At 50.7% G+C, this 16,298-nt stretch overlaps 2 protein-coding genes across 2 annotated transcripts in view; both read left to right on the forward strand.

The window, feature by feature from the left end:
- Window positions 1–16,298, forward strand: part of LOC122383629 (formin-2-like) — a 68,293-nt gene that overhangs the window by 20,612 nt on the left and 31,383 nt on the right. The window lies entirely within an intron of this gene.
- On the forward strand, window positions 8,481–10,732 carry LOC122383631 (vegetative cell wall protein gp1-like). Its single transcript, XM_043370260.1, has 2 exons — window positions 8,481–10,071; window positions 10,216–10,732. Exons 1-2 carry the CDS (start codon window positions 8,499–8,501, stop codon window positions 10,359–10,361), a joined length of 1,719 nt encoding a protein of 572 aa, XP_043226195.1. The 5' UTR covers window positions 8,481–8,498; the 3' UTR covers window positions 10,362–10,732.

Consider the following 16,298-nt stretch of genomic DNA (forward strand, 5'->3'; position numbering starts at 1 on the left):
GCCCGGCGCCTACTACTACCCCGGCTACTCGCTCTACTACAACCAGCTGAGCCAGAACCCGCTGCTGTACCAGCAGGGCGCCAGCGCACCCTCGGCCCCCGAGCAGTCGCCCCCGACGGTCGGGTAGAGATGCTCGCCACACCCGGAGCACCACACCAACCTCGCTCCCGGCGACAGACACTGCCGGGAGCGACCGTGTATTATTTATCTGTTAACTGAAACAGCATAGTTTGCAATGCCTTGGCGCACCTGTATCAAGCGTGTCTTGCTGTTTATTTATGTACATGCCAGGAGTGCGAGAGATGATGGGTCTCAAGTGCCGGAGAGTAGAACTATGGATGGCGCGTTGCTGCTGGGTGGTTCAGCGGCCATCGGGCAGTGGATTGTGACCATTGCTGTGGATACGTGTACTCTCGTTTTGTGCATAACAATTATTCGCTGCAGGATGGGCATTCCACACCATTTCGAAGCCGACAGCTTGGTTTCGGTTCGAGTGTGAACAACAGTAACGTCTGCCGCACCTGAGTGTTTGATATTGCCATCGTGATGTGAAATGGATGTTGTATGGCGATTGACACCAGTCGTTTGCTCTTTTCGACTCATCGAGGATGTATTTTCATTCCGAATTAAATAACTACCGAAATAACATTTTGTAAGAATACCTTTAAGATTCCTGTGTTTTACCATCGCGGTCCCAATATATCAGTCACAAGAACGTTCATTGGTGTGTGGCCATGGGGTACTCATTTACTGCAGATTTATGAGCCAAGTCAGGGCACATTAAAAACGGACCTGAGTACATTCAGTGCTCATTACAAAACCATTCTAGTATTTTTTACTTGCTCATGTATCTGCAGTAATTATGAAGTTCATGAAAATTTTAAAGAAGCATGCAGAAAAGGTGTGTGTAATTGCCTAGCCCGCTTCAAGGCCCCGAGTTAAAAGGCACGCTCAGGTGCGCTCTCATTTGCCGCTCTTTTCTGTGAACCGTTATTTATGGATATAGATGAAGATATAGATCTTGATAGATGCAAAGATAGATAATTGGAGCTTAGATGGTTTTAAGCGAGTGTGGGAAGGATACAACCACCAATGAGAGCCGAGAAGATGGTAGTGTCCACGGGGCAGTCAAACTCCCCAGCTGAAGGCACACGCCCGTCACTTCCTCATCAGCCATTCGCAATTTGCGAATTTCTGCAGACAACTACTAAAAATGTCACTCCGCTCCCCGGCTCCTGGGATTTGTTGAGAGTAGTTGTTCACAATTTAAATAGAAAACTGTTATTTTGATTTTGAAGATATAATACCAACAATATAGTATCATGAAAATCATTGTATCCATTGTGTTTCAAATAATGCTCAGTGTGCATTGTTTTGGTCGGTGTTTTCTTTGCATGCAGTGGAACAGCGAGGGGTGCATGTGTGGCACCATTCCACCGCGTATGCCTCATGCAGTACAAGGCTCCGGCAAACAGTAACAGTCACTTTCAAGGATTATTTGGAACCGTGGTATCCGGCATAGGAAAATTTTACGGGCGCTTTTGCCTCCTCACGTCACCAGCGCTAAGCTTGCTGACTTATCGGCCTCCAAAATCAGTTCCATTGTCTTCAGTTGGTAAATCCTTGAACCATCGCATGTATACACACGCCGAGACGGATACCCATTTTTACCGATGTTGCACGGAACCGTCGATAGAAAGGGCGCCATATGGTTTTTATTTCGCTGAAACGGACGTTAATTATGCGATCGTGTCATGCAGCGGCGCCATATGGCGCAGCGGAGTAGCTAACGGAGGCGCGCCTCCGCTGTAGGGTCTTCACACTTCGTCAGATTGTACTGGGTCGGTGCTCTCCTGGTCCAGGGGCTCCAGCGGGGGTCTTGCAGCACTCATAATATCACCCGTCAAACCGGTCTTGCAGCCATTTTTATTTTTGTTTCGCTTGTAAAGCTCAGGGACGCGCGTCTTTCGTAGGTATAAAGCACTCGAGTCTTTGATTTGAAGACCCAGAAGTCGAGCTGCGCTCCCGATGAGGCCTCGCCTACTGCTGTGGGTCGCCGCCCTGGCGCTGGCCGTCGGCCATGGCGCCGCCCAGTGTCCCAAGAGCGGCTGCGGCATCTGGGCCGCCACGCCGGTCGCCAGCACTCAGCCCCGCCTGTGGCGGCGCGGCCAGGGCCGGGTGACCGCCGTGCTCGCCACAAGTCAGGCCGTACCCGACCGCCGCGCCAGGAGGCTGGAGGCGCGCCGCCGCCTGGCTGAGGCCAAGGCGGAGGCGCGCGCTGCCGAGCGGGCGGCCGAGCAGGCCGAGCAGATGGCCGAGCGGCTGGCAGAGGCTGCCGAACGGGAGGCCGAGCGGCTGGCCGACGCCGCCGAGCGAGCGGCCGAGCGACGCTCACAGAACAGGCGGCGCGCCGCGCGCGTCAGAAGCAGAACCACCGAAAAGCCGGCACAAAGAGTGAGCAGCTGGCGGCGTCGCCTAGCCAGACGACGCGAGGCCAGGGCTCGGGCTGAAGCGGAAAAGGCTGCTGCTGCCGCCGCCGCTGCTGCCGCTGCCGCCGCGGCTGGTGCCGGTGCCGCATCAAAGCCAGAACCGACCGTTGCTTCAGGGCCAGATCAGACTGCACCTTCAGGACCAGACCAGACTGCACCTTCAGGACCGGACCAGACTGCACCTTCAGGACCGGACCAGACTGCACCCTCAGGACCAGAGGAGACTTCTCCTTCAGGACCAGACCAGACTGCCCCTTCAGGACCAGACCAGACCGCTTTTTCAGGACCAGAACAGACTGCACCTTCAGGACCAGACCAGACTGCTCCATCAAAACCAGAACAAACTGCCCCTTCAGGACCAGAACAGACTGTACCCTCAGGGCCAGAGCAGACTGCCCCTTCAGGACCAGAGCAGACTGCTCCATCAAAGGCTGAACAAACTGCTTCTTCTGGACCAGAGAAGAGTGCTGCTTCAGGATCAGAGCAGACTGTCGTAGCCGAGTCAGACACCACCGCCACAAAGAAGTCAGGCCCTACCAACGTATCGGACGCAGACCCGGCCGCTGAAACGGAGCCAAACCCGGCCACCGGATCCAAGTCAGACCCGGCCGCCGGATCCAAGTCAGACCCGACCACCGGATCCAAGTCAGACGCAGCCGGTAGCTCCAAGTCAGACGCGGACGGTAGCTCCAAGTCAGGCGCTCCCGCAGCAACTGAGCCAGGTTCTGATGCTGCTGCTGCTGACTCTTCTAAGCGCGCAGCAAAATCCCGTACTACCAAACGAGCTAAGCTGTAATATCCAAAGTGCTTTTGTGCTTCCCATGAGACTAATAAATCAATTGATGATTTGTCCGGTGTCGTTTTTATTATCTGCTAGCTTTGGTTGCATGCCAATATGTATTACATTTTTGTGTACAAAGTCAGTTTTTGACAAAGCTGCTGCGGGAGGGTTTCGGAAGGAGAGCCCTGTCGAGAAACAATGCCTTGTTTTTTTTTCTGATACACAGGTAATAAGAGGCCCTAGGTAGAGAAAGCGCTGACTGTAGAACAAAAGCGCAATGGCACGTCTTTTTTTTTTTGCAATTTTTGTTTCACAGGGGCAAATATGGCTAAGAACTCAGGACTTAAGGGAAAATCAGCCATGCAATTACATCAATCATGTAGAAGAGAGGGATAATAAGCTCAGTGTGAGGCTAGAAATGCTGAGACTTCACGAAGATGAAGTCCTGAAAAACCATTGCCACGAAATGGCCATGTCTCATCTATATCTGCTCAACCAAAGCTGTTATTGCACATCGCTCTGGCTGCAAAGTCATATGCCTCCGCTGACTAGCCTCTCCGACTGTTAACCCTCGCCCGTATTGGTGTTTTTCCAGCCATGAACGTATAAGGGGGGGGGGGGGGTCCGTTGGACCCCCCCCCCCTTGCCGTTTGATCGAGCTAGAGCCTCGCGGAAAAAACGAGCGTGTTGCCCGTCACGAGAGGAAGCCGACGATACCTAATTTTAAGGTCCTAGGTCATTGGTTGACCTTGCAGGTCAGGTCAATGACCTAAAAGTCGGGAAAATCGGGACCTGTTAGAACGTCGTAAAGTGTGGCTTCTACGGGGTTTTTCGGGGTGCTGATCACGAATATCACGTTAGTTTTGATCACAGATGATGTCTTCATGCATTTAGTCCAGATCGGGTCAGGTCAGGTCAGGTCAAGCAATAGGGGTCCTGCCGGGTATTCCTAGTAGGTGTCAACCGCCTCTGACAGCTTCGTAACATGTTACGAAGGCATCAAAACTACTTCGTAAATGTTCAAATGGTTGCTAAATTCGAATTCAGCTGCAAAAACTGGCCTAGAAACATGTAAAACTCGAAAAAGTGAACCGAGGTCATCAAAGGTCAATGACCTGACCTGACCTTCAGGTGACCTTGACACCCACCCTAACGCATGGGGGCAACATCATATCACATGTTTGAACGCTTGAAACCACGAAAAGACTGCAAACGCGCGGCTAAAGCGAGCCGACATACGCCGAATCGCGATTCCGGCCAAACATGGTCTCAAAAAGTAGGTCACAGGTCAAAGGTCATTGGGGTCAGGGTCATGAAATTTTCAGAGTAGGTGTAAAATTGATTAACGCGAGGGTACTGAAAGTTTCGTCGCGATCGGCCGCTTTTTACGCGAGTTATTCGCGAAAAACCATGGGGGGGGATCCGTTCGACCCCCCCCCCCCCCTATACGGGCGAGGGTTAAGTCTCTAAAGGCCTGAAAGTCGTTATTAATACCCATTTTCGGTGCTGAGGAATCTGTGGGATCCGAGGACCAGCCCCTTTAGGTCCTGCGTTAGCGAAATGTGTTAGGTAGGGGTTTGTGAATCTGCCAGCGACATGGAGAGGGGGGGGGGTAGAGCTGGTCTCCACTCTGAGCGTAACGGTCTCACAGGTTCTGGCCGATAATGTGTAGGAACTGGGCTGCTTCTCTCCTACGTCCTCACGAATCCGGTGGACGTCTGCTGCTGAAGACCGGTTTAAGTTGTTGGATGGTGACGAAAACTGGGTGGTTGCTTGCTCCCTGTACTACCCTGCGTGTGATGCACAGGTGAACCGGTATATCCCCGGCTGTTCGGTCCAAGGTGAGTCAGGCCGCCTTGCCCCCCGGTATATGACTATGACGTTGAGGGTGGGTGATATCCGTTCTATCACTGCTGACTCAGCTTCGGGACAGCTGCAAATGGTGCACTCGATTCACAGCCAGAAGGAGAAGGCACAAGTTAGTTAACGCTTAGCTCAGCAGCAGAGGAACAATTCAGACCAGTAGTGCCAGTTTCGGAAAATGTATGTGCAGTGTCCGTCCAATGTCCGGTATTTTCGTCGACCGCCCGTCCGAAAATGTCCAAGCTAGCCATTTGTCCAAAGATCTCCGAAAACTACACAATAATCTAACGCAACACGGTTATTTAATTTGCTTTCAATGTATAGCCCACAGTAGAAGTAATGTGTGGTTTCAGTCATGGGTATGTTCTGCTTCTGAAGCTTAGGAACGATTAGCCAGACTACAATGAAACTTTGAATGTAGCTTATATGTATCGTCACCCTTGCAGCAGCAACTTTAGCTAATGACATCTTCTTTTCGATCACTCCGCATTAAACAATCGTCAGTCAAAGCCAACCGTTGAGATTGGTAAAACCCTACATTACTTTAGCGGTGGGCTGTACTATTACTAATCCACGAGTGTATCATGTCGATAGCTGAGTTTTTTATTCGCCAACCAATGCTCTACACCATAACTTTGTAAAAATGCTGAAGTGTAGCAAGTGATTGTTCAATGTTTTCTAAAGCTTGCTCCTTTGTCCAACCAATTGGAAATTGGACAAAATATTGGAAATTGGACAAAATATAATTCCGAAGGTTCAATTTCCGATTGGCACGACTAATTTATGCATCGTGGGAGTTGTATTCATCTTTTCTTGCTTTTTTGTCCAGGTGCTGGATAGAGACAGAGGTTTTCTGTAGCATAAAGAAAACCTCTAACCTCTTAAAGCTTTCAGACAGACATTGAAAGCCGTCTAGTCGGCCAGGTAGATGTGCGGAGCGTCTGCCTGTAACCGCAATGGAGGCCACAAACAGTACCGCACGACGCATACAGATCAATATCGCAAACAGAGTTGCCTGAAATATTTCGTGGAGCAAGCACGACAGTTATAACAATGTGTTTAATTTACCATGAAAAGATACCCACAAGGAAGTCTCCATCGTGTCTCTGGCGGAAAACTTAATTATCCTCGTTACATCAGTCATTCTTTACAATCCCGAGCGCGCTAATATACCTACTTTTCATTGCTGATAATCTGATCGAGATATTGAACCCATGCTATGAGCAAGATTCTTTTGACGTCGTGCCGTGCCATTGACGTCGTTTGACATCGTCCATGATTTCCTCTGGTAATAATTCCATAAGCTCCTTATCCATGCAGGAATAAAATTGTCCTAGGTGCGCCCAACGGGACAAATCGGCCAAGTTATAGGTATTGTAAGCTTTTTCGGCTAAATAGATACTTTGACTTTGACTTTGACTTTTAAGTTCATGTGATAGCTAGGTACGTTTAACAACGCGTGTTGATGAAACACTGGTGGAGAAATCGGAATGGAGTATTTTGATAACAGTTTGTTGTTTAAAAAGGTCGAAACTGAAGAATCGCGAATATTTTCTGCTGCGATTTTGTATCTCATTAAATGCATCTGTTTCGGCTCTTTGATTAATTTCAGGAGCCGGACAAGCTTAAAATGGTCAACTTATAGTTGTCTGAGTCTGTCTGACCTTTGAAATAACAATTAAACAAATAAGCGTTATCGTTATGACTTATGTGATTCTTTCTAACGGGTTTCGAAAATTTGCATTTTACAAATTTGCTATGGGGTCTTAAAGCCGAGTGAGAGGAGGGGTGCGAACCAACCGTTAGCCGCAGCTTATGTCGTCCTAACTCCTGGTCAGCTGTTCTGTATTATTGCTCTGCGCATTGGATGGAATACTGATTGAGTTTTCTCACGACACGATGAAGATCAAAGCTGGAAGGCGGCGCTTCCTCGTTTGCATTACGCAGTTGTATGTGGAGCAGCTACGTAACGCATCCGCTTCAGGAATTAGGAACCCGTCACAGGGAAGTTTTAGTGCTCGGTCTCCAAGTTGGACTTGCGTGAGCCTAGGGAAGAATGTGTCCTTTCAGCATGGTTGGTGCCTATTTTGAAGCTTGATTTTTGGGTACGTTGACCCGAAACTCGAAACAGTCTCTTTGTTATGGAGAGCGTTTGATCGTTAATGCAGTCACAAAGGCACACTCGCCCCCCCCCCCTTCCCCTTCCGTGCAGCTAGCGTTCTGCTCAGACTATCGCCTTTGCAAAGGGAGTTTACACAATCGAGAAACCACATCACGCATTTTGACTATTTTTTACCATCTGCTACACAATGCTAGATCACCACCAGTAACTTCGATGCTGAAGATTCGATGGTTCCCAGGCTCATTGGCCGGTCCAGAATGGCATTGTTGGCGTTGTGGAACGCTGTCCACAATCTGAGTTCTTCATTTTTCAAGAACTGCTCGAACAAAGCTTTTCAACATGTTAGGTATTTTTAAGTTAAGCAAACTTTCTAAACAAAAAAGTCTTCTTTCTTAGTGAGGAAAATGTGAAAATCTAGTCAAATGTGGTCGCTTCGGGAGGGGCAAATATCCCAAACGTCCCTTCGCCCATTTGCACCGCCTGTGCGCGAGTTTTCTTTCGGAGGTTAATTGAATGTTCGAGTCAGCTTAGGGTCGATCAAATGTAGTTTTTGTTCCAAAATCATAACATTTCATTTAACAAGGAGGCATAGCTGAGAAACGTACAGCATAATGCTGCTTACACTAAAACATGCTAGCAGTGCAACATAGCAACTCCAACAAACAGCATAATGCTGCTCAAGCTTCAACATAATATAAGTGCAACATAGCAACAGCAGCAACCTAAAGCGTATTCTCGCCCTTAATGCCCTGAAAGTGATGTTTTTCCAGACACTCCATTTATAGACACTCACGGGATTTAACGGAGAACCCACCGCAAGGCCACTGTTTTGAAAGTATTCCCACGTGTGGAAAGTGGATCCCCATTGCTCATGCAACTACCGAAGAATTGCAAATAGCCCGAATTTGGTAAAGGTACATGGTCATGCTTGAGGTCATCTGTCATTGGAGTAATTCCCTTGAGTTGGACTTCCCGTGGTGGCGACGACCTTTCTCGTGTGTTTTTTTGCAGACGTCCTTTGTGTGCGTGTCTGTCTGACTGTGAGACTGAGCGCTACGTCATGGTGCGGCTCCTCTATGGCCCAGCGGCGCAGCTCAAGCACCTACCTTCTACCTGCGGCCCCTCGCGAACCGGTCCGCCGCCTATCGGTGCGGAAAAAACACGCCCCAGGAAAGTGGGGTATAAAACGGCAGTGGCGGCCCACCGTCGGCCATTGTTCTGTTAGTGGCTCGGCGCCAGCATCATGAGGACCTTGCTGGTGCTGTCCGCCGCGTTTGCGGTGTCAGTGGCAGCGACTTCACTGCACTGCGCCTTTGTTATCAACGGGGACTGCGTTAGTTCGGCGCGCTCGCGGGTGCCCCGGCAGGCGGTGCCACCTCCGACCAACCAGCAGTTTCAGGCGTGGCTGGCCGCTGCCCAGCTGAGCGGCTTCCCTGGTGGTCTGCCGGCGCTGCCAGCCGCTCCGGCTCAGCCGGCCGCTGTCACAACAGCCAAGCCGACCGTGGCCCCTCCGCCGCCGCCGCCGGTCGCTACCCCGGCGCCGCAGCCGGCCGCTGCCCTGCCGCAGCAGCCGCCGGCCTTCTTTTCGCCGCAGTTTTTCGCGCAGCAGCTCGCTGCTCTCGGCCAGAGGAGTGCTCTGCCCCAGCCGGCGGCCCCAGTAGCCCCCGTGCCCGTCCAGCCGACTCCCGCGCCCACTCCGGCTCCGACCCCGGCTCCGGCCGCACCGGCTCCGGCCCAGCTGCCAGCCTTCCCGGGCCTGTTCCCGGGCCTCTCTCAAGGAGGCTTGGCTCCCAATGCCTTCCAGGGTCTGCAGCAGCTGTTTCCGGCGTTGGCGGGTGCCCTGCCTGCCTCGTTAGCTGCCGCGGCCACGACCACCACGCCGCCGCCAACGACCACCCAGTCGCTCCTGGACGCCGAGGCTCGCGCCAACCTCGTGCTAACTCCGGACGAGGCCTTCCAGGCGGCCTACAACGCTGAGATCGCGGCCGAGCCGGCCACGGCGGCCTCCATCCGCTCTGCGGTGGTGCAGGCCGCTCCGAGCACCGTCACCAAGCCGCCGCCCACCGTGCCGCCGACGACCACCACGCCGGCGCCGCCGCCTTCCGGACCCACCGCCTTCCCAGCGTCGGCGTTCGGCGACTGGCTGAAGCAGGGCGCGCAAACGGGCATCTGGGGACCGTGGCCGCCGAGCACGACCCCGGAGCCGCCGGTGGTCACTACCCCGGCGCCCAGCCCGAGCCCCAGCCCGGCTCCGGCGGCGGCTGCCGCCCCTCAGCAGCCCGCGGCAGCCGCACCCGATCAGGCGTACCAGCTGGCGGCGCAGCAGGCCTACCAGCTAGCCGCCGCGCAGGCCTATCAGCAGCAGCAGCTGGCCGCGTACCAGCAGGCTTACCAGCAGCGGTTGGCCGCGCAGCGCCCAGCTACCACCGCCGCGCCAACGACTGCCGCACCAACGACCGCTGCGCCAACCACCGCCGCACCGACAACAGCCGCACCCGCCGCGCAGCCGGCCAACGCGCAGGCTCTCCAGCTGGCCTATCAGCAGGCGTACCAGCAGCAGCTGGCAGCCCACCAGCGCGCTCAGCTGGCCTCGGCTCAGCCGGCGGCCACAGCACAGCAGGCGCCGGCTGCACAGCAGGCCGCGCAGCCGGCCGCGCAGGCTCCGCAGCTGACCGCTCAGCAGGAGGCATACCAGCGCGCCTACCAGCAGCAGCTGGCCGCCCAGCAGCAGGCGTACCAGCAGAAACTGGCGTCCCAGCTCGCCACCTCGAAGGAGGCGTCTCAAGCTCAGCAGCAGCTGGGCACGCAGCAGATCAACCAGCTGACAAAGCAGCCGGCAGCTCAGCAGCAGCAGACTCAGACCCAGCAGACTCAGACCCAGCAGACTCAGCCTCAGCAGCCGCAGCAGCAGCAAAACACTTACACCGGCTCTCAAACCGTACAGCAGCAGCAACAGCAGCAGCAGCAATCGCAGGTGCCCTCCCAGTACCAGCAGTACTACTCTCAGCAGCAGTATCAGCAGCCGCAGCAGCAGCAGCAGCAGACTCAACAGCAGGGCACGCAGCAGTATCAGTACCCAACACACAGCAACTTTTACAGCTACTAGAGTGCCGGCGGCTTCCGCCTAGTCTGTCACTGATATGTCCGACCAGGCGATTGTGATTGTGGTTGTATCAAAGTATGTGTGAGGATGTGTGCTTACGCATGCATGTATTTACGTGTATATGCACATGCGATACGCGGATATGAACAGGGCGGCGCCTTTGTGTGTTGTGACGTCATTATTAGCCTTGACGTCACCAGCATTCCAACGCGCCGAACTGGCTGCTGTTGACACTTATTTACGCTGGGACGCTCATAGGCTATTCCCATGGCATTTCGTTGTTTTCAGGTCATATACGTGTGTTTTTCATCAATGTCATTTATGTTGTTAATGTATTTATAAAGATGTGTGGAATAAAATCGCAGTTTTCACGATATCTCACTTTTTTACTTCTTCACAGAAATCGAGACCCATTTGAACAATGACGCTGTTTCGAACAACGACTTCTTGCTCACTATATTTTTGTCATCTTAGCTGATGCCTGTCGGTTCTTTCTCTCCCGCCCTTTCTATTTTCTGTCTCTCCATCGCCAACCTCCTTTCCTCCTTTCTCTTTTGATTGAGTTTTCTTAGTTCACCGTTTCCACGATAGCACAATTTTCATTTGATGTAGCATGCTGTTGATTTATTATCAGCTATACCTAGATCATCTGATTTGTTCAATTAATTGTTTATGAGATATGAGACAGAGATTCGCTGCTCTACGATCCCATTACTACTGGTAGCGTAGGATCATTTAACCGTATCTTTATCAATATAGGCCATGGCCTCACCGCGGAAGCCCTCACACTGAACAGCTTGCCGAGCCGCCGCAGCCAATACACCGATACTTTCAGAGCTCGACCATAACTCTACCTGACATCTATCACTTCTTAGTTGACCTGAGTCAGAGCAAGGTTGATTTGGTGAAGTGTATACGAAGCAGCTCAAAACGATAAAGAATGACGCCTCCTATAGTCCTGGCTGGATCGGTTGTGTGCTTCAGCAAAGTCGGAGAATGTCTTCGGAGAATGTTGTCTTTGTTTCATTTTCCTATCACTTTTTGAAGAAAAAAAAATGGACCGACGAGCATTGGAAATGTCTGAATCCACCCTCGCAGCCTTCGCTGTGCAAAAGCGCAATGAAGGAATTGTGATAAAACCGTGACTTAAAATGGGAATAATGCAAGCAGTGCCGTGACACCAGCCTGGTTGATGCTACGGAGTAGCCAGAGTACGGAGTAGCCAAGGCTGTTCGCTGTTTTGTTGTAAGATATCAGCGGAGACGCATCTGAGCTTCATGGAGAGATAGGTATATGTCGGAACATAGACCTCTGCATACAGACTACAGAGGTCTATGGTCGGAATTTAAATGTTAATGTTTCTCATTGGACGTCTCTCTACACTCAGATGTTTGCTATGCTATGAACACACAATTCAACCAAAGGAGTTGATTCGGACGCGGTATTTCAGGGCGTTCTAGTTAGCTTCTTACACTCAGCCGCAATGTTTTTGATTGATATTATTTCTTGCAGATACCTATCAATTATCATTTAAGTGCAAGCGGGTATCACTCAAACCGGAAAGAGCATTAAAAAGTCATCAAAACTGATTAATTTGGAGTATTTGGTGTTACCTCGTTCTTTATATTTACCCACCATCATGTTGCTATATTTGGCTTTCATTTGAGTAGCATTTGTTATGGCGCATCTGCATTTATTTCCTTTCTTTATTCCAATAATTGCCACAGTACGGTAGCTTGTGCAATGTGCATGATGCGTCGTATGTTCAGCTCAATTGAAAAGCTGCTAAATGTGTGCATGTGGTATGTCTAATATGTAGGGATGGCTCTAAGCGAAATGGCAGAATTTCCCGGTTCTGTTAATCGTTGTCGTCCTTGTGGTCGTACCGGTGCGTCCGACACCTTCCGCTGCTCCATATGGTCCCCTGTCCTTGTTCCAATTAATTAGCGATGCCGTCAATGCGCGAACGAACAACGCATTTTCCACTTCCTGGATTCATTTGATCGTTGAAGTGCTCGAGCGAGGTGGTCAGGCCACCTTGCATGACATCGACTGTGCTTCACGCACATTTGATATAAGGCGAGGCTTGACGTGACGCACACGCACTGCGGACGGGGCAGTCCGAGGAGCGGCACGTTCTGCGAGCTGGGTGTGTGGAGAGCGGCACCATGAGGCTGTGGACGGCGCCGATGGCACTGCTGCTGCTGGTTGTGGTGACGTCCGCAGTACCGACGCTGGCGGCCTCCGTACAGCGCGACGTGCAGTGCTCGGGTGTCGGCTGCGCTCAGTCGGAGGCGCCGGCCGCCTCTGATGCCTCCGAGACCACATCGACTGAGAGTGAGGTTACCTCGCCAGCGCCACTGAGCATGGAGGAAGACAATGAGCCCGACATGGATGCTGATGAAGATGAGGATGAAGATGATGTCGATGACATTGAAGAGGATGCCCTTGGTGAAGATTTGGCTGAAGATACTGATGAAAGCGATGAATCCGAAGTAGCAATGCCTCACCAGGATACCAGCAGTCCTGTGCTACCTCAAGACAGCCAAAGCTCGGGCGAAAGTGCACAGGTAAGCTCATTGGCAGGTGGTGAAGGAACTGGCGCTGCACATGATGCCGCTCATGATGCCGTTCCCAAGACACCCGCTGAAGCTCCCGCTGAGTTGACTGCCGAGCAAGAGCCGATAGTACCTGGATCACCACCCGAAGTGAATGTTCCCAGCGGCCCATTCCTTTATTCACTTGCAAACGCTGCACCACTGATGCAGGCAGATGCGCCCTTCATTGGGCTCCAGCGGGCACGGCCAAGTTTCGTGGCATCGACGCCAGCTGTAGAATCGGCTGCTACAGAAGTCGCTGGGCTGACTACCACCGAGGTACCCCAACTGACCGCTGCCGAAGCCGCCGAACTAGAAGTGACCAGCAGCGCACCGACTGAAGTCGCCGTGGAGTCAGCTCCCGAAGAGAACGAGGAGGCTGATGGTGAAGATGAGGATCCAGATGAGGACTTTGAAGCTGAAGAAGACGAAGAAGCTGAAATTGACAGCGATTCTGAGGAGTCTGAAGTTGTAGATGCTGAGGAGATGAGTACCGAGCATGACCCTTCTGCTGAGGCGTCTACCGAGGCTCCTCAGCCGAAAGACGAAGTGTCTCTACTTTCAGGAGAGATTCGGGCCTTAGATGCGTTAACTAACGCCCTCGGTGAGGTCCGCGATGCCTTTTTGGGACTTAAGGACAGACTGCTCCTTTCCGAAAAATCTTCTGTTGCCGAAAACGATTTAAAAACGAAAAACGATTCGAAAACGGAAAACGATTCGAGCACGAAAAGGAGCTCGGAAGATGATGGAGAAGAAAGCGTACAGGCGATGGAGGTGGTGGATGAAACAGCTAAAAAGGAGCCAACACCCTCTGACATCATGACGACAAAGGAAGTGCAGGCCTTGGACGCGATGACCAATGCTCTGTACGCTGTCAGCGACGCGTTCAAAAGGATCAAAGACCTGGCCACTCGGACTCGGGCGGCCGAGCTCGCTCCGGCCGTCGAAGGCGTTTCTTCAGCTGCATCTACCGCCAGCAGTGAATAGGCAGGCGACGCGTCTGCTGCGGACGCTGATACTGCTGCCGGCGCATCCATGGAGAAAGTTGCAGATGGGGCGGATGGGAATGTCGCTAAGTAGTGCAGACGATGCCGTGTCATGTGTGGAATTTGGTGAAATTTTCCTCGTTGATAGGCTCACCACAACGATGTCCCACTATGTGTGTGATGCCTGTCAAGATTCTTATTTTATTGTACTTTGTTACGTTTTGCGTGCGCTACTTTCTAGTGTTTCATATCATGACCATCTTGCCTCCCAGTTTTGTATTTGTGGTGTATGCGCTTACGGCATCGAAGGTGGTGAATATAAGTTTTGTATGCTTTTCTCGCTTACCATTCTTTCGAGAACACGGTCGATCGTGCTGCCGAATTTTGCACGAAAGTAAAATACATCGCCGATTCGAAGTGATCGAATTTGGTTTTTGTTGGAAAGATGCTTTAAAGTCTTATAATGGTTGTATATTTTTCCTTGTACTTGATATCGAGTCTCCATTTAATTAACGACGCAATAAGATTGATATTCAGCTGGTTCAATGGCATTGATGCTTCAAAAATGGAATGGAACACCAACTTTGTTTTATTTCAAGCGATCGCCTAATCAAGGTCCCAAAATTTGTCTATTTGGGTGGGAAACGACATCCAAATGAAATTCATTTTCCACTCTCACCACCATTTTTAAGAACAATTTTCCACTCCCAAGTCCCAACCAAGAAAACATAGATTTTTTACCTATAGAAAGACAGTTGTGTGGATGCCCAGTTAGCATCAAACATTCTACACCCTAGAATAAAATGCATGCTTTTTGTCATTTCTCACTCCTTTTTGATCTAATCGAATCAGCAGTTTTCCACTCTCTCTCCCCTCTTTTTGGTGGGTAATTTTCCCCTCTGACACCCAAGACAAAACTCAATTTTGGGACACTGATCGCCTTTGAAAGACATTTGTTTTTCTTTCTCAGCCTTTCTAAAGCGCTATTATTTACGTAATTTGGCTGTCATACACGGTATGACCAAAATAGCCCAATGTCTTCGAAAGGTGACCGTTAAAAAAAAAAACGTACTTTGTGTTCAAAGAAATAAATTAAGACAGCGATGGACACACGAAATGTGCCATGTCGCCTATTTCGTCATTGACTAAGACCAAGGCCGAACAACAGGCTTGAGGCGGAAGTGGACGCGGGAGGGACGTGTCTTTTTTCTGTCTCCCTATATAGTATTCATGCCAGGACGAAGAGTCGGCATTCGCGGAAAGGAGCTGGCTGAGATGCGCCAAAAGTACACAACGAACGCCTTCATGTTTAGATCATGTGACAAAGCAGGGAAGGTTCACCCTCGCCCGTACAGGGGGAGGGGGGCCGAACGGACTCCCTCAGTTTTTCGCGAATGACTCGCGTAAAAAGCGGCCGATCGAGACGAAAATTGTAGTACCCTCTAGTTAATCAATTTTACACCTTTCCTGAAAATTTCACGACCCTGACCCAAATGACATTTGGCCTGTGACCTATTTCTCAAGACCATGTTTGGCCAGAATCGCGATTCGGCGTATGTCGGCTCGCATTAACCGCGCGTTTGCAGTCTGTTCGTGGTTTTAAGCGTTCAAACATGTGATATGCTGCTGGTCCCATGCATTAGGGTGGGTGTCAGGGTCACATGAAGGTCAGGTCACGTCATTGACCTTTAATGACCTTTGTTTACTTTTCGAGTTTTGCATGTTTGTAGGCTAGTTTTTTGGAGCTGATTTGGAATTTAGCAACCATTTGAACATTTACGGAGTATATATATTGAGACGGGTTACACAGCACATTGGGTGGACGCGTTTCGTCTAAATGACTTTTTCGACACCCTCTCGGAAATTAAAACAATACAAACACACAAGAATAAAACTAGCACAGCAGTCTCACACTCTGTTGAAATACAGCATGCTAAGAATGCGCATTACTACAAATGATAACCTTCGATAAAAACTATTTGTCGGTACACAGCTACTGTTACATAATCATCGACGAGAATAAAAATAGCACACTTATAACGACTCGAACGGTAAGTATTTTAAGTCAAGTTTTTAATGCTGAACACTGCTGCTGATTTTGCCCACTTAATAAACCCTACCCTGGTATTGATCGTATCGTTCGTTGTAATAAATGCCGCTAATAAATTTACGGAGTAGTTTTGGTGCCTTCGTACATGTTACGAAGCTGTCAGAGGCGGTTGACACCTACAAATACCAGCAAATACTGGTTGACCTAACCATTTTACCCGACCCGACCTGGCCTAAATGCATGAAGACATCATCTGTGATAAAAAATAACATGATTTTCGTGATCAGCACCCTGACAAACCTCTTAG

The sequence above is a fragment of the Amphibalanus amphitrite genome, unplaced genomic scaffold (assembly GCF_019059575.1).
Source record: "Amphibalanus amphitrite isolate SeventyFive unplaced genomic scaffold, NRLGWU_Aamphi_draft 000169F_arrow, whole genome shotgun sequence".
Taxonomy (NCBI): domain Eukaryota; kingdom Metazoa; phylum Arthropoda; class Thecostraca; order Balanomorpha; family Balanidae; genus Amphibalanus; species Amphibalanus amphitrite.